The sequence below is a fragment of the Blennius ocellaris genome (assembly GCF_963422515.1).
Source record: "Blennius ocellaris genome assembly, chromosome: 16".
In the NCBI taxonomy this organism is placed as follows: domain Eukaryota; kingdom Metazoa; phylum Chordata; class Actinopteri; order Blenniiformes; family Blenniidae; genus Blennius; species Blennius ocellaris.
Genome location: NC_137665.1, coordinates 19,978,962 through 19,997,800, shown reverse-complemented (window position 1 = coordinate 19,997,800; position 18,839 = coordinate 19,978,962). Strand labels below are relative to the sequence as shown.

Here is an 18,839-nt window from a genome sequence, read left to right as displayed (position 1 = left end):
ACTGACTCGTTGAAGACAATAAACGGAATCCTTGGAGAAAACAAACTGAATCCTTGGAGAAAACAAACTGAATCCTTGGAGAAAACAAACAAACTGAATTATTTTAAGAAATTAAGTAGGAACTCCCAGGTGATTCCAGGTCGATGAGTTTTATATTCAGTTTTTAAATGTCATATTTAAAATGCAGCTGGGGCGGGTGCCAGAGAGCAACATGATCGAGGCCTGAAGCAAACAATAACAAACAACATGTGATTTTTTTTTTCCATAAGAAAACAAACTTGACGAGTCGAAGTCCAAACCAGGATTTGTTCCTTCTGCCTGAACTCGTCTATGGGAAGAAACGGGTGCTGGAAGGCTTCCTCGTCTTTCACGCGTCAGAGACGTCCGTTCCTCCAGTGACACGGCGGCTTTTTCACTGTGGAGGAGTTTCAGGTTGGATCCTGATCCGCGACTCGCCGCACCTTGATATCCTGAACTAAATGGAAAAGCTTCAGAGGGGGAGTGTGGTGAAGGTCAGGTGTGTGTGTGTGTGTGTGTGTGTGTGTGTGTGTGTGTGTGTGTGTGTGTGTGTGTGTGTGTGTGTGTGTGTGTGTGTGTGTGTGTGTGTGTGTGTGTGTGTGTGTGTGTGTGTGTGTGTGTGTGTGTGTGTGTGTGTGTGAGGGAGGTGTGTAAAGGATCATTTCTCTGCATTGGGGAGGACCGGACAGATAAATGGTTTCTGCTTCTCACTGATTTCCTCGGGGGAAGTTTTCACTTCAGAGGGAAGACAAGTTAAACCTCCTTGGACACGACCTCAGGGTGGACGTCGTCTTTCGTCTTCCTCCTTCTCGACGTCGCCTCTCATCTTCCTCCTTCTGGACATCATCTCCTTCTGGACATCGTGTCTTGTCGCCCTCCTTCTGGATGTCGTCTCCTTCTGGACACCGTCTCCTTCTGGATGTTGTGTCTCGTCTTCCTTCTTCTGGATGTAGTGTCTCATCTTCCTCCTTCTGGACATCATCTCCTTCTGGACATCGTGTCTTGTCGCCCTCCTTCTGGATGTCGTCCCCTTCTGGACACCGTCTCCTTCTGGACGTTGTGTCTCGTCTTCCTTCTTCTGGATGTAGTGTCTCATCTTCCTTCTTCTGGACGTCACCTCTCATCTTCCTCCTTCTGGACATTGTGTCTCATCTTCCTCCTTCTGGACGTCGTGTCTCATCTTCCTCCTTCTGGACGTTGTGTCTCATCGTCCTCCTTCTGGACATTGTGTCTTGTCTTCCTCCTTCTGGCTGCCGTGTCCCGTCCTCCTCCTTCTGGACGTTGTCTCTCGTCTTCCTCCTTATGGACATTGTGTCTTCTCTTCCTCCTTCTGGCTGTCGTGTCCCGTCCTCCTCCTTCTGGACATCACCTCTCATCTTCCTCCTTCTGGATGTTGTGTCTCATCGTCCTCCTTCTGGACATTGTGTCTTGTCTTCCTCCTTCTGGCTGTCGTGTCCCATCCTCCTTCTGGACGTTGTGTCTCATCGTCCTCCTTCTGGACTTTGTCTCTCATCTTCCTCCTTCTGGACATTGTGTCTTCTCCTCCTCCTTCTGGCTGTCATGTCTCGTCCTCCTCCTTCTGGACGTCGTCTATCATCTTCCTCCTGCTGGACATCTCGTCTTCCTCCTTTTGGACATTGTGACTCATCCTCTTTCTTCTTGACATCGCCTCTTGTCTTCCTCCTTCTGGAAGTCGTGTCTCGTCTTCCTCCTTCAGGACGTTGTGTCTCATCTTCCTCCTTCAGGACATTGTGTCTCATCTTCCTCCTTCTGGACATTGTGTCTCATCTTCCTCCTTCTGGAGATTGTGTCTCATCTTCCTCCTTCTGGACGTCGTGTCTCATCTTCCTCTTTCAGGACGTTGTGTCTCATCTTCCTCCTTCAGGACATTGTGTCTCATCTTCCTCCTTCTGGACATTGTGTCTCATCTTCCTCCTTCTGGACGTCGTGTCTCATCTTCCTCCTTCTGGACATTGTGTCTCATCTTCCTCCTTCTGGACGTTGTGTCTCATCTTCCTCCTTCAGGACGTTGTGTCTCATCTTCCTCCTTCAGGACGTTGTGTCTCATCTTCCTCCTTCAGGACATTGTGTCTCATCTTCCTCCTTCTGGACGTCGTGTCTCATCTTCCTCCTTCTGGACATTGTGTCTCATCTTCCTCCTTCTGGACGTCGTGTCTCATCTTCCTCCTTCAGGACATTGTGTCTCATCTTCCTCCTTCTGGACATTGTGTCTCATCTTCCTCCTTCTGGACGTCGTGTCTCATCTTCCTCCTTCTGGACATTGTGTCTCATCTTCCTCCTTCTGGACGCCGTGTCTCATCTTCCTCCTTCTGGACGCCATGTCTCATCTTCTTCCTTCTGAACATCGTGTCTTGTCCAGACCTCAGGGTCTGGACAAGACACGATCAGGAAATGATTGATCAGGAAATGGAATCTATCTGATCAATCCGATCGATCTAGTTTAGTGTGGAACCTTTAATCCTCAATAGTATCAATGTTGTGATCAATAGTATCAATGGAGCCCTGAGATCTAGCAGGATGTTATTGATCGGTGTGGCGGCTTTGGACAGTGTCTCTCAGTGATCAGTATCGGAGTTCAGAGGTTGAAGGCGTGTGCCTGAGAGAGAAACCATTATCGGGGCTTTATCAATAAAAGTGAACTGCAGCAGGTGAAGCACGGACCCTCGTCAGCATCACAGGAAGAGGTGGAGGTTTGTTTACCGGCACCTGATGGAGGGGTGGAGGGGGGGGGTGAAGGAGGGGGCGAGGTTGATCAGAGAACAGAGGATGTGTTGTTTAATCTCCATTTTGTGAGGCTGACATTGTGTGTGTGTGTGTGTGTGTGTGTGTGTGTGTGTGTGTGTGTGTGTGTGTGTGTGTGTGTGTGTGTGTGTGTGTGTGTGTGTGTGTGTGTGTGTGTGTGTGTGTGTGTGTGTGTGTGTGTGTGTGTGTGTGTGTGTGTGTGTGTGTTGACATCCTGCCCTCCAGAGTCCCTCCGGTCCCCCTCGCTCTCCTCACATTGTCCCCTGCTCGCTCGCCCTCTTGACTCCCTCGCGCTAAACTCACATTTATTTATTATTTATTTTCCTATTTTTTGCCGAGAACACGAAAACATCTCAAAGTCACGACGGCGAGGTCGGGATCGTCTTCCCTCGGCGGCGCGGCGGCAGGGACACGAGGGACTCTGAAGACTTTCACTTGAAAGACCAGCAATGCATGATGGTCCGAGTTCAGAGGCTCAGTTTGTAACTGGTTTACCTTCGAACGGATGATTGACAGGGAGAGCAATAAAACTACCAACCTGGACGGGTGGAGGTAGGTGGAGACAGACAGGTGGAGATGGATGAAAAAGTCAGGAGGAGGTGGGTGGAGGCAGAAAAGACAGTCAGATGGAGGCAGGTGAGATAGACAGGTGGAGGCAGGTGAGAATCAGGTGGGGGTAGATGAGACAGACAGATGGAGGCAGGTGGAGGTAGGTGGAGGCAGGTGAGACAGTCATGTGGGGGTAGATGAGACAGACAGATGGAGACAGGTGGAGGTAGGTGGAGATGGGTGGAGGCAGGTGAGAGTCAGGAGAGGCAGGTGAGACAGTCAGGTGGAGGTAGTTGGAGATGGACAGGTGAAGACAGGTCAAGACGAGTGAGGGTAGGTGGAGGCGGGTGAGGTGAGACAGTCAAGTGGAGACAGGTGAGACAGTCAGGTGGAGGCAGGTGAGGCAGACAGGTGGAGGAAGATGAGACAGACAGGTGGAGGCAGGTGAGAATCAGGTGGGGGTAGATGAGACAGACAGATGGAGGCAGGTGAGACAGGTGAGACAGTTAGGTGGAGGAAACTGGAGACTGCCCGTGGAGACAGGTGAGATAGTCAGGAGGAGGCAGGTGGAAGCAGGTGAGGTGAGACAGTCAAGTGGGGACAGGTCAAGACGAGTGAGGGTAGGTGGAGGTGGGTGAAGGTAGGTGGAGATAGGTGGAGGCAGGTGAGATAGTCAGGAGGAGGCAGGTGGAGGCAGGTAAATTGAGACAGTCAAGTGGGGACAGGTGGAGGCAGGTGGAGGAAGATGAGACAGACAGGTGGAGGCAGGTGAGAATCAGGTGGGGGTAGATGAGACAGACAGATGGAGGCAGGTGGAGGTAGGTGGAGCTGGGGGGAGGCAGGTGAGACAGGTGAGACAGGTGAGACAGGTAGGTGGAGGTAGCTGGAGACAGACAGGTGGAGACGGGTGAGATAGTCAGGAGGAGGCAGGGGAGGTGAGACAGTCAAGTGGGGACAGGTGAGACAGGCATATGGAGGCAGGTGGAGGCAGGTGGAAAGAGATGAGTGGAGGCAGGTCAAAATGAGTGAGGGTAGGTGGAGGCGGGTGGAGGTAGGTGGAGACAGTCATGTGGAGATGGGTGAAATAGTGAGGAGGAGGCAGATGGATGGAGATGGGTGGGGGTAGGTGGAGACAGATGGGTGGAGGAAGGTGGAGACGGGTGGGGGTAGGTGGAGACAGACATGTGGAAATGGGTGAAATAGTGAGGAGGAGGCAGGTGGAGGCAGACGGGTGGAGGAAGGTGGAGATGGGTGGGGGTAGGTGGAGACAGACGTGGAGATGGTTGAAATAGTGAGGAGGAGGCGGGTGGAGGTGTGTGCTGATGGATGTTGGAGGACACTTCCTGTGGTCATTTCCTCTAATGACTCCACTTGTTCCTCTTCCTCTCCGTGATGAAGTCTAATGCTCGCTCTTCATCACGCTGGAGGAAACTTCCTGAGCGGCCGCCAACGACGCACCATCTGTCTGCTCCGTCCACTGGGGGGGGGGGGGGGGGGGGGGGGCAACATGTTCCCATCAGCCACAACATTAAGACCCCCTGACTCACCGTCTGAAGGCTGCAGTGATTTCCAACACGGGGCTCAGTAAAACGTGATAAATGAGGAAAGTCTTCCTCACACTGACATTTCAACGAGGACGGTCACGTTGCAGCTAGAAGTCCGTACTATTAGCATTTCCTGTCGTGGTCTCATGTTCCAACACACACTCCATGTGAACCCACATGCAGCAGCAGCAGCAGGAGTGACGACGGCCCGGGGATCCGAACACCTCGTCACCAGTGGGATCCGTTCTGCCGTCAGTGGTCTTAATGTTTTGGCCGCTGGTCAAACTGCTGCTGAAGGTCAACCAGTCGTATCGTCGCCGAGTTGATTTCAGAGGGAAAACGCAGATGTAGGGAAAGAAGACTGTCCTGCAGACGCTTGTTTGTTTGTTTGTTTGTTTGTTTGTTCTTCACCGAGCATCTGGCTCCTCAAACTGACGACCCGGGGAGTGGGGGGGGGGGGGGGGGGGGGGGGGGGTCTGCCTCTGTGCCTGGAACCTCCAACCACAGCTGCTGCTTTGATTAACAGGCTGGAGGCCAAGTTCTCCTCACCCAGGTCCAGATGGTCAGACTGTACCAACATTCAGAGAGACTGTACCAACACCCAGACTGTACCAACACCCAGAGAGACTGTACCAACACTCTAAGAGACTGTACCAACTACCAGTGAGACTGTACCAACACCCAGACTGTACCAACACCCAGACTGTACCAACAACCAGAGAGACTGTACCAACACTCAGAGAGACTGTACCAACACTCAGAGAGACTGTACCAACACCCAGACTGTACCAACACCCAGAGAGATTGGACCAACACTCAGAGAGACTGTACCAACACCCAAACTGTACCAACAGTCTAAGAGACTGTACCAACTACCAGTGAGACTGTACCAACACCCAGACTGTACCAACACTCAGACTGTACCAACAACCAGAGAGACTGTACCAACACTCAGAGAGACTGTACCAACACCCAGAGAGACTGTACCAACACTCAGAGAGACTGTACCAACACCCAGACTGTACCAACACTCTAAGAGACTGTACCAACTACCAGTGAGACTGTAAAAAAAACACCTAGTCAGACTGTATCAACACCCGGAGAGTCTGTACCAACAGCCGTATATACTGTATCAACACCCGGAGAGTCTGTACCAACAGCCGTATAGACTGCACCAACACTCTAAGAGACTGTACCAACGCCGGAGAGACTGTAACAACACCTAGACTGTAAAATAAACATCACCCACAGAGAGTGTAACAGCACTCAGAGAGACTGTACAAACACTCGGAGAGACCATACCAACACTCAGAGACTGTGCCAACAACCAGTGAGACTGTAAAAAAAAAACACCCAGTCAGACTGTTTCAACACCCGGAGAGTCTGTACCAACAGCCGTATAGACTGTACCAACACCCGGGGAGTCTGTACCAACAACTGGTCAGGCTGTACCAACACCGAGAGACTCTACCAACAGCTGGTCAGACTGTACCAACACCGAGAGACTGTACCAACAGCTGGTCAGACTGTACCAACACCAAGAGACTGTACCAACAGCTGGTCAGACTGTACCAACACCAAAAGACTCTACCAACAGCTGGTCAGACTGTACCAACACCAAGAGACTGTACCAACAGCTGTTCAGACTGTACCAACACCAAGAGACTGTACCAACAGCTGTTCAGACTGTACCAACAACTGGTCAGGCTGTACAGCCAGACCAGTTGTTGGTACAGTCTTTTAGTTTTGGTACAGTCTCTCTGGGTGTGGGTACAGTCACTCTGAGTGTTGGTACAGCCTGACCAGTTGTTGGTACAGTCTTTTAGTTTTGGTACAGTCTCTCTGGGTGTTGGTACAGTCACTCTGACTGTACCAACACCCGGGGAGCGACGGTCTCTCAGGAAACTGTACTAAGCTGGTCTGACTGGGGTTGGATGTGACGAGACGAAACAGTAGACGAAGGTGGAGAAAGAGAAACAAGGCAGCTGGAGACTAATTACATCCGACAGCCAAAGCCTGCTATCAATTTGTAGTCGGCACAGACGAGCTGTGGAAGACCAACCTCGACCAAGGGCGAGGCGATGAGGCGATGAGGCGGCGAGGCGATGAGGCGAGAGCTGAGAGCAGCCAAAAAAGAAGAAGAAAGGAAAGAAAAGCTCACTGAAGTGTGGAACTCAAGACAACTTAATCACAGATGTGAGGATTGTTTTCTTCTTCTTCCTACGGATAGTTAACGCTCACAAGTCAAGAGATTTAGCTCCAGAAGTGACCGTTAATCAATAACATGAACAAACCTGACAACCGTGATAAATCCTGCATCCGACCACAAGACTAAACCTTTCACTCTGTTCTTTGTTTCACACTCAGTCACAACTTCCACCTTTTTGGGATGAAACAATCATCAAAACAAGATCACTGAACATCCACTACACCTGTTACTGTAACATCGCCACCAGATAATCTACACCACCAGATGATCTACAACACCAGGTAATCTACAACACCAGATAATCTACAACACCAGGTAAAAACATCTATAACACCAGTGTTGTAGATGTTTTCGGGGGGTTCAGCACTTTCATCGCAAACTGCTGCACATGAGCACAATGGGCGGCGATGCAGGAGAGCATCAACATGGAGGACAGATGGCTTCAGATGAAACGGAACAGGTGTATGTGTGTGTGTGTGTCGGGGGGGGGGGGGGGGGGGGGGTCCAGGATGTCATCCATTCATTTGAACTGTGGCCTGAATCCCAGATGAAGCTCCGCTCAAAGGATTTCAAAGACGGCGACAGATTGAAGGAGGAGCCGGCGAGCGAGTCCAGGATTCATCCAGAGCGACGAAGTGATTCTGTGAAGCTCATCAAAGGACGACTTCAGTCCCCAAACTACCAAACCAACTCCTCCGACCTGCCGCCATCAGACCAGAGGCTCAATAAGCTCTGGCTTCACGCCAGGCCAGGAGCAGCAGCAGTAGCAGAGCAGTAGAGCAGTAGAGCAGCAGCAGTAGAGCGGTAGAGTAGCAGAGCAGCAGCAGTAGAGTAGCAGCAGTAGAACAGTAGAGCAGCAGCAGTAGAACAGTAGAGCAGCATCAGTAGAGCAGCAGCAATAGAGCAGCAGCAGTAGAGTAGCAGCAGTAGAGCAGCAGCAGTAGAGCAGCAGCAGCAGAGCAGTAGCAGTAGAGCAGTAGCAGTAGAGCAGCAGCAGTAGCAGTAGAGCAGCAGAGCAGCAGCAGCAGAGCAGTAGAGCAGCAGCAGCAGCAGTAGAGCAGCAGTAGTAGCAGCAGTAGTAGAGCAGTAGAGCAGCAGCAGTAGAGCAGCAGTAGAGCAGCAGCAGCAGTAGAGCAGCAGTAGAGCAGCAGCAGTAGAGCAGCAGCAGCAGTAGAGCAGCAGTAGCTAGGACTGAACACAAACCTCGTCCATTTGAACCACGACCACAGATTTGACTAATGATTCTCCCACAATTTGATCTTTCGACGGCCACAAATCAGTTTGTGTAGCCTTGAAGTGAAGAGTTTCATAAATAAACTAGTGCTGTAAAAAATAACACGTTAATTTTATTGATTTGAAATGTTTAATTCGATTTTTTTTAAATGTAACGTAATTAACGTATTTTTGCTTACTTCCATTTTTTTCCCTCTTAATGGAGCAGCAGCATGCGCATCTCTGGGCGCAGCACCGTGACGACAGAGAGCAACACTGAGTGGAATCATATTAAGGCACAAAGTTTCACTTCAAAAGTTCCCCGACGGCTGTATAGCTTTACTTTGAAAAGCTGAATACCACGACCACAGTAGTAATTCTGCAGCAAAACGGCAGGTTGCCATGTTGGCTGACAAAGAGCCAACAAACGAGTAAACCTGGAGGAAAGACTTGCAGGAAAAATATACATTTCTCCTCTTTCTCTCTTTCCCTGGCTCTCCTGTAGTGTGTGTGTGTGTGTGTGTGTGTGTGTGTGTGTGTGTGTGTGTGTGTGTGTGTGTGTTACAGTATATTATTGCCACTTTGTTCATGTAATAATTTTACAACTTTGTTTCTAGAAATATTCAAATGGTCAAAGAGGTGGACCTGCACTGTAACTAAACCCAGCCTTATGTTAGATGTTTATTAATTCATGTTACTATTTTGTTGATCTTGGAAGAGAAACAGTTTCAAGCTAAAGCTAAAAGGACGTTATAAAAATAGTCTTATTTTAAATATAGTCTGTGTGTTGACATTAATTGGCATTATTGGTTTTCCCTGAATAAATATCACAAGCTTCAGTCTTCAGGAGAAAAACAATGCGATTAACCGCAACTCATTACAGAAAGTTGTGCAATTAATTAATTGATTGCCAGCACTAAAATTAACATTGTTATTTTATAAAACTGTTACATCAGGGAAAGTCTTCATCTTTTAACAAGATGGATTCTGTTTCAATAACAACTGCAGGAAGGAAGGAAGGAAACCAACCTTTATTGAATCATAAAAAACATCAAAGAGAAAATCGCTCAAAGCAGAAACGTCTTGACGATGAGGACAGAGATGCAGAACAAGCAGGAGGACCGTTCAGGAGAGAAGGCACAGTTCACAACGCGACCGGGCCGCTAATGCAACCAGGCTGCAGCGACGTCAGTGGATCAAGGAGAGTATCGCTACCGGTGGGAGGGGCTACTTCCCCTCATGATGTCATGAAGGGAAAGTTTCTGATTGGTCTGTTGGAGCACAGTCATGAAGCTGACGGAGAAACACAAACCTGCAGTCAGAGCGACTGGACAGAGCAACACTGTCATGATTCACATTTATTTTCCACTTTGACACACAAAAAATAAGGAAAAAAAAGTTTCACTTCTGTCGAGTAAAAAGATTAAAATGAGGCTGAAATGATAGAAATAAAACTTTCTGTTCCCTTAAAATACATCCAGAGGCTATAAACCCAGGGAGCAGAGCGGCTGCAGGACGTACCGATAAAGAGCCGCTATCGACGTGAGAGGATCACGAGATTAAAGTGCCGGAGATTCAGTTTCCATTGTCGGTGCTTTCAGGTTCTCCACGTTCAAAATGAGTACAATTCAATCCGTAAGAACAAACAGTGTGATTTAAACGCAATTAACCCATAAATACTGAACATCGCTAACTGACGCTTCCATGAGCACGTCTCGGGTTTAGCTAGCATCGGGGAAGAATGTCCTCGACTGACGTTTCGGCAATTCAGTTGTAGTTGATCAGAGCATGAAGCACCGCTACTGTACCACCGCTAACATAGCACTGCCAACGTAGCACCGCTAACGTAGCACCGCTAACGTAGCACTGCCAACGTAGCACCGCTAACGTAGCACCGCTAACAAAGCCCTGGTTCAGCCTCCTCCTGCTGGGACAGACGAGTCGCTCTTAATGCCTCCTGAGAAACTCAAATAAATGCTAATGCTAATACAAGGAAAGGGATCACAGCTGCTAACACCTCTCAGGCCGGTAGCTCTTCGTAGCGGGGGCGGGGGGGGGGTGGTAACAGCTGCTATCACCTCTCAGACATTTAGCTTCAGAAGAGCTAATGGCTTAAGGAAGCAGTAAGACCTGCTAATGCCCATCAATACCTCCTCTGAACTTTAGTATTAGCCATGAAGTTTCCGAAAGACCAAAACAATGAAAGCTGCTAATGCTAATGAACACTAGCAGGTAGTAGGAAGAGCTGACGCTCGTGGAGGCGTTGGCAGATACTGGCGCTCATGTGATCCGTGAGGAGCCGTCGCTCTTTGGAAGAGAATTATTTACATTGTGCAAATCATTGAGCTCCGCGACACAAGGTGTCGACGGACGTTAATAAATTCCCTTTGTTTGGTTCATCGATACATTTTTGGTCCCAATGGAAGAGACTCCGTCCGACCGACCGACCGACCGACCGACCAGAAGGCACACACAGCGGATCCGTCGGGAGAGAGAGAGCCCGGCGCTCTCACTTCCTGGTGTCGGTCAGGATGATGTTGGCGGTGACGAACATGAGGCAGAACGCCGCCCACAGCAGAACGAACCACACCCAGAAGGCGTGGCGGAACGGCGAGCGGTGCTTGTTGACGGCGTCGCGGCCCACCACGGGCTCCAGGTGGCGCCGGGCGTAGTAGACCAGGAAGGCGGGCACGATGTACTGGATGCCCGTGCCGGCGTACGCCCCCGTGATGCCCACCAGGGACTCCAGGTTGTGGGTGCAGAACGCCACCACCACGGGCGGCACCAGCGTGATGAGCGGGAACGCCACGCGGTCCACCACCCACGGGTACGTGCCGCCGTCGCGGTGGAACAGCGTCTTCCAGTTGTTGCGCAGCGTGACGGCGATGATGGGGAAGTTGGTGCTGATGGTGAAGACGGGGAAGAGGCCCAGGAAGTAGCGCAGCGCCGGCACGTCCAGCACGTTGCAGTTGTCGGTGAAGTTGAGCGTGTACATGTCGTGCAGCAGCGAGCTGTCGAAGCAGAAGATGGCGGTGAAGGACAGCAGCACGTAGAACAGCAGGATCAGCACGTAGTCGGCCAGCACCAGGGAGCCCACGCGCTTCTTGTCCGAGATGGGCGTGACCAGCGACGGCAGCGAGTGCTGGCACATGAAGGAGTACACGCACACGCCGAACAGGTTGGGCACGCCGGAGAAGGACGCCACGGGCGGCTTGCCCTCGCCGGCGCCTTTCCCGATCCGGATCAGAGCCAGGATGATCATCATGGTGAACGCTGCAAGAAACCAGAGGACCGAGCGTTGGTGAGGCTAATGCTAATAGCTAACAGTCTCGAAAGGCTTGTGTCTCCGGAGGAGCTAAATGTTGCTAATGCTAATAGCTCACAGTCTCGAAAGGCTTGTGTCTCTGGAGGAGCTAAATGTTGCTAATGCTAATAGCTCACAGTGTCGAAAGGCTTGTGTCTCTGGAGGAGCTAAATGTTGCTAATGCTAGTAGCTCACTGTCTCCACAGACTTATAAGGATCCAGATTGTCTGGGTGAGTTAATCCAGGTAACAGAGATATGCTGGTATGTTAATCCAGGGAAGAGAGATGTTCTGGTATGTTAATCCAAGCATCAGATCTCTGGAGAAAAGTTTTGGTTTGTTTTTCTCCAGGGGATTTATCAATAACTAACAGATTACATCAGATTACAACGAAATTACTAACAGGCTACAATGAGATTGCCAACAGATTATTCATATTACTGTCAGATTACCAGCAGATTATTAAGATTACAGTCAGATTACCTACAGATTATTCATATTACTGTCAGATTACCAGCAGATTATTAAAATTAGTCAGATTACCTACAGATTATTCATATTACTGTCAGATTACCCACAGATTATTCAGATTACTGTCAGACTACCAGCAGATTATTAAGATTACAGTCAGATTACCTACAGATTGTTCAGATTACTGTCAGATTACCAGCAGATTATTCAGATTACAGTCAGATAACCTACACATTATTCAGATTACTGTCAGATTACCATCAGATTATTCAGATTACAATTACATGGTTACAGAAGATATGCAGCTCCAGGAACACGAGCAGCTGGTTTCATTAACCTGCAGTCCCATTTAATTAAAAACCCTCACGAAGCCGTTTCACACTGTGTGTGTGTGTGTGTGTGTCCTTGTTTCACACTCCCCTCATCACTTCAGCTCTGAGAGTAAAAACTGTATATTTGATTCTCTGCTGGCGACAGTCCAAAGTAAACACACACACACACACACACACATGCACACGCACACACGCACACACACACACACACACACACACACACACACACACACTCTCTCACCGATCCAGCGCATCAGCGAGGTGATGATCTGCAGGTACTTGGTCTTCTGGGCGCTGAAGAAGGTGAACGGACCCAACAGGAGGGTGAAGGCGCCCTGCAAGACCAGAAGACACAAGGAACAGATTAAGACCCGCCAAGACCAGAAGAGACCAGATTAGAAGAAGCCCAGCGAGGCTCTACTGAATCTCATTTAGAGGAGACCCCACAACAAATCCAGAACAAAACCTGGGTCAGGTTTTCTGGAGCTTCCTGCTCCTCCTGGAGGACCAGAACCTGGACTCGGCAGACCTCCAGGAGGACTGGTTAGAGGGGCCGAGGCCCCGTTTCCATGACAACATTTCACATGACGACACCTTGGCCATCAGAGAACGGTGTTGCGTTTCCACGGCGGCAGCAGAGACACACCGACCACGATGTCGTTAGTCTGCCGGGCCACAAGAGGGCGCTGTGGCCTGTTCTTGTAGCGAAGCCACACAGACGACGTGTGCGGAGAACAAAACGCTGAAAAGGTGAACAAAATGGAGAGGACTGGCCTTCCAGCTGCCTGCTGATGAACCGGACGCCATCGGGGGAGAGTGTCAACTGTTAAACTGGTCGGCCATGTTTGTTTACGGCCGCATAAGCAGAAGGAGCCATTTCCTACGAGGGGGGGGGGGGGGGGGTGACCCAACGGTAAGGGGAGTGTTGCGGGTAAAGTTGTTTTCGGTGTGTAAGCGGAGCCCGAGAGCCTCTGGGTGGAGGAGAGCCGGAGACGATACGAGTCGTCTCCCCCCCCCCGGTCGGACTGGACGACGCTCGGTTCCAATGCATTTATTCATTTAATGTTTCGTTCCGGCAACTTCCTCCCGCTTCGGTTTGTGGCGTCGCCTCCGCCGCCACAGAAACTGCTTTGCGTCTCACGCTCCGTTTAATAAATGTCACAACAAACTGAAACAAATCCTGTCAGGAGGAATGTGGCATGAATCAGAATTGTCTCCGTCTCCTCCTCCTCTGAAGGATTCCTGCCGTGAGACGGACTGAAGACACTTCAGTCGGGGGACAAACCAGAGTCACGACGGAAAAAACAGAAAACGACACTCTGCTCCTCACATGCCGGCCATCAACTTCCAACAAGTACTGAAGCCTACAACTTGTCATGACGACCAGACGGAGACGTTCAAACGCGACACGTCCGCAGGCGGATTCATGGGAATTATATCAGCTGATTCAATGACAGGGACTCATTTCTCAACCTTTTACTGGGAAACTGTAACCTGTTTTTGTGCTAGACATTCGGAACGTAGAGTAAACCAAACCTGACCCCAAACAACCAAACCTGACGCCAAACGACCAAACATGACGCCAAACAACCAAACATGACGCCAAACCACCAAACCTGACGCCAGACAACCAAACATGACGCCAAACAACCAAACATGACGCCAAACAACCAAACATGACGCCAAACAACCAAACCTGACCCCAAACAACCAAACCTGACCCCAAACAACCAAACCTGACCCCAAACAACCAAACCTGACCCCAAACAACCAAACCTGACCCCAAACAACCAAACATGACGCCAAACAACCAAACATGACGCCAAACAACCAAACATGACGCCAAACAACCAAACCTGACCCCAAACAACCAAACCTGACTCCAAACAACCAAACCTGACACCAAACAACCAAACATGACGCCAAACAACCAAACCTGACCCCAAACAACCAAACCTGACACCAAACAACCAAACATGATGCCAAACAACCAAACATGACGTCAAACAACCAAACCTGGCCCCAAACAACCAAACATGACGCCAAACAACCAAACCTGACCCCAAACAACCAAACCTGACGCCAAACAACCAAACCTGACGCCAAACAACCAAACCTGACGCCAAACAACCAAACCTGATGTCAAACAACCAAATATATCAACAAGACCTTGAAGTGACAGAAGAATCTTCTCCAGAAGACGGAGTCGGTTCTTTCAGACCATGAACGATCACAGTAACGTACCAAACAATCAGACTGGAACACGTGAAGAACATGACATGTCAAGTTTTCCTGTGTGACGTCAACATCCCTCAATCCTCCGGAGCTAAAGTTCAGTAACACCATTTAAAAACGAGACCTGGCGTGAGGCCGAGTGGTGCCTGTGAGTCATGATTTGAAGTGAGCGATAACCGGAGCTCTAATTAGCATTAGCTTGTGTCGTTCAACGCTCCGGAGCGACCAGCAGCTCTGGTCCGTCAGCGCTGGACTTTAGAAGTCCACCAGCGACCCGCCGTCCTCCATCCAGTCATTAACGGCTCCGCGCCGGGTGGCGTTAGCTGAATGCTCGTGGCAGAGCCCCCCCCCCCACCCCACCGGGCGCTTTGTTCAGACCGCCGGATTAGGATTCCCAGCGGTGGCCGGACATTTGCGCGGGACGGTAATCTTCATTTTGACCAGATTACCGACAGACTCCGCTGCTGTCCAAACGCCACAACTGAGTCACTCGTTCATTACCGTTATTAGGAGCCGGCGGTACGTTGTTAAGTAAATTTGCACTTTATATTAATTATTAGTACTTGGTATAATGGGAATTAACATTTTGCGAGGTATCGTTGATTCATGTATGTTTGTGTTGAACCACGGGAAGACATTTTGACTGCACCGCTCTGAGACGTCTTCAAGGTCTCTGGCCGGAGGAATATCTTATCTTAGGACATTCCTACTTTCACACACACACACACACACACACACACACATACAGGCCTGAGAACCAGTGTTAGCCTTGCTTTGTTGTATCTCTGAATGAAAATGTAACCGCCTACTTTGACTCTGTGAATAAAACGGGCAACGAAGGGAAGAACTTTGCAGATCGATGAACGAGCTGTGAGGTGACTTCATTCCCCTGCCCTTGCACAAGAATATTGATTATTTTGACTATTTTTGCTCTCGATACTGGGGTTTGTCTCTTTTCTCTCATTCCTTCCAGGTTTTTCACCTAACAAACGTCCCCAATGGAAGACAAGATAGAAGAGAAGGACATCCCACAAAATGCAAATTCATAAAAGAACGCGTCAACATTATGGGACTGATTTCTGAGAAGCTCAAAGTTCCGTCCCCACTTGTTACCAGGAGACCTTGTCCGCGTCTTCAGGGATTCCCGAGGACAGCTTCAGCTGCGATGCAGCCGTCTGCCACTAGTGGGAGCTGCAGAGTCTCAGACAGGAGCCCCGGAGTCAAGCCATCCGGCCCGGCAGAGCGCCCCCTACAGACCCGGGAGTGCCATGCAGCTCTTTGTCCTGCGGTAATCCGGATAACGAGCAGCTTCACGACACCGGGCGTCGATTAGCCTCCGCTGAGACGCTGAGAGGACGAGACGTGACGCACGTCGTCTTTCTTCCAGCAGACTGGGATTAATCAGCAGCTCCTTTATTCTCGGGCTTTAAGGAGCTCAGACACACGACAGGAATCAAAAACTAACAAAGGAGCGATTATGAAGGTTTTAGCTTAATGATGCACCAGAAACCGGAGAAGAGAGCGAGGACATGGTGAGACGGACGAAGTGAGACAAAACGAGATGAACAGAGTGAGACAGATGAAGCAAAACGGAACGAGACTGAACGAGATGGAACGAGACGGACGGAGTGAGACAACTGCAGCGAGATGGAACGAGACGGACGGAGTGAGACAACTGCAGCGAGATGGAACGAGACGGACAGAGTGAGACAGCTGTAGTGAGATGGAACGAGACGGACAGAGTGAGACAGCTGTAGCGAGATGGAACGAGACGGACAGAGCGAAATGGAACGAAACCGAGCGGGACAGAACAAGACGGCACGTGACGGGATGAGATGGCGTGAGACGGACATAGCGAGACAGAGTGAGACGGACAGAGTGAGACAAAGCGAGATGGTACGAGATGGAGTGAGACAGATGGAGCGAGATGGAGAGAGACAGACGGAGTGAGACGGACGGACCGTGATGGAACGAGACAGAGTGAGACGGAAGGAGCGGAACAGAATGAGACAGCTCGAGCGAGACGGAGCAGGACGGAACGAGGCGGAGCGAGTCGAAACGAAACGGAGCGGGAAAGACGGAGCGAGCGAGATGGAACAAGTGAGACGGGGCGAGACGGAAGGAGTGAAAAGCAGCGGGACATTATGAGTCATTCAGAGCTCAGATCTTCACCAGAATGATTAAAGACTGGAGGCAAACGAGAGGAGAGAGAAAAAGAAAAGACATAAAAACAGGACATAAAAGCCCCGGAGAGATCTAGGGAGGATCGTAATAACAGGCCAGGTGATTCATTGGGGGGGACGAGGACGGGGGGGACAGGGGGGACGGGGGGGTGAAACCATCCAGGGAATGTTTGTCAGGATGAACTCACCTCATTAACATAAATTAACTCGTCGTTTTTTCAGAGTCATTTCATGAAGCTAATTAAGATTTATGGATTCATCTAACGTCTAATTTGGGGGGTTATATTTTAACCCTCCCCTCTAGCGTCAGATTATAGAGCATCTTCCTCCTCTAACACCAGATTATAGAGCATCTTCCTCCTCTAAAGTCAGATTATAGAGCATCTCCCTCCCCCAACATCTGATTATAGAGCATCTTCCTCCTCTAACATCCGATTATAGAGCATCTTCCTCCTCTAACATCAGATTATAGAGCATATTCCTCCTCTAACATCCGATTATAGAGCATCTTCCTGCTCTAACGTCAGATTATTGAGCATCTTCCTCCTCTAACGTCAGATTATAGAGCATCTTCCTCCTCTAACGTCAGATTATAGAGCACATTCCTCCTCTAACGTCAGATTATAGAGCACCTTCCTCCTCTAACACCAGATTATAGAGCATCTTCCTCCTCTAACATCCGATTATAGAGCATCTTCCTCCTCTAACATCCGATTATAGAGCATCTTCCTCCTCTAACATCCGATTATAGAGCATCTTCCTCCTCTAACATCCGATTATAGAGCATATTCCTCCTCACACATCAGATTATAGAGCATGTTCCTCCTCTAACATCCGATTATAGAGCATCTTCCTACTCTAACGTCAGATTATAGAGCATCTTCCTCCTCTAACATCCGATTATAGAGCATCTTCCTCCTCTAACATCAGATTATAGAGCATCTTCCTCCTCTAACACCCGATTATAGAGCAGCAGGAAGAGAGAAGTTAGAGGGAAGCTCTAAACTTTAAAAACACATTTTCCTTCTCAACATCTCTTTTGTTTATTGATGAGTCAATGTTTCTCTCACACAAACCTGCTGACTCGCCGCTGAAAAGCTACATTCAAAATAATCTAATTCAAGTGTTATTGGTGATAATTGATCCCGGGTCAGTGTGTGTGTGTGTGTGTGTGTGTGTGTGTGTTTTCATTACATAAACTAACAGCACCCACTAGTGGCGCAACATGGAAACTGCAGTTTTTTGCACATAAACGTGAACCTTTTCTCTCAAACAGAAACACAAACGACATTTTCATGTTTCACGTCGTCGTGGAAACGGAACCTAAAACTGCTCAAAGTGACTTTTGTACAGCCGGAGCAGATATATATATATAAACCATGAAATCAACCCCGTCAACTGGACTTCAGAACCAAAACACAGAACGACTGAAGAACTTCTTCCTCTTCCTCTTGGCGAGACGTCAAACTGACCCGGTACACCCCCTGGTGGCGCAGCGTGGCGCTGCAAGGCTCCACCGCTCGCCGCCAGCCCAGGAACATCACAGGAGCTGGACCGAGGGGGAGGGGATGGGGGCCGGTGACCCCCCCTTGACCCCCCCCCCCCCCCACCGCGGTGCTCTGAATGTTTGATGGCAGCAGGATGAAGTGTGATTTATTGAAAACGACCCGGAGGAGGAAAACATCACGTCTGTCTCAAGATGAATTATTGACACGAAAAGACTCTTTGTGAAATAAAGCATTGAAGCAGAATCTCTTCACAATAAAACTGAGAACTCGTCTGAACCCAATCCTTTATTTTAATATTTGCTTTTCTTTCCAATTTAGTTACTTTTTATTTATAGATTATCTTAGATTAGCACTTATTTATTTCTTGTTGTGTTTTGTGTTTATTTAACTTGTTCACTTTTTCTCCATTTCTTTCAATAAACCTTATTTTCTTGGAACAATATGTTCACATTTGAAGTAATGTGGAGGTTGTGTTTCTCATGCTGGCACCACAGTGTGAAGGTCATGGAGTC

The 18,839-nt window shown here is 49.3% G+C and overlaps 1 protein-coding gene across 1 annotated transcript in view; it reads right to left on the bottom strand.

Annotated features, from left to right (window-relative positions):
* Positions 1–9,384: 9,384 nt before the first annotated feature.
* tmem104 (transmembrane protein 104) overlaps positions 9,385–18,839 on the bottom strand; it is a 15,179-nt gene continuing 5,724 nt past the window's right edge. Inside the window, exons 9-10 of the mRNA XM_080512063.1 lie at positions 12,643–12,736; positions 9,385–11,568 (exon numbers count right to left, since the gene is read on the bottom strand). Of these exons, the coding sequence (XP_080368189.1) occupies positions 10,805–11,568; positions 12,643–12,736 (858 nt within the window). The 3' untranslated portion in view covers positions 9,385–10,804. The remainder of the gene's footprint in view (positions 11,569–12,642; positions 12,737–18,839) is intronic.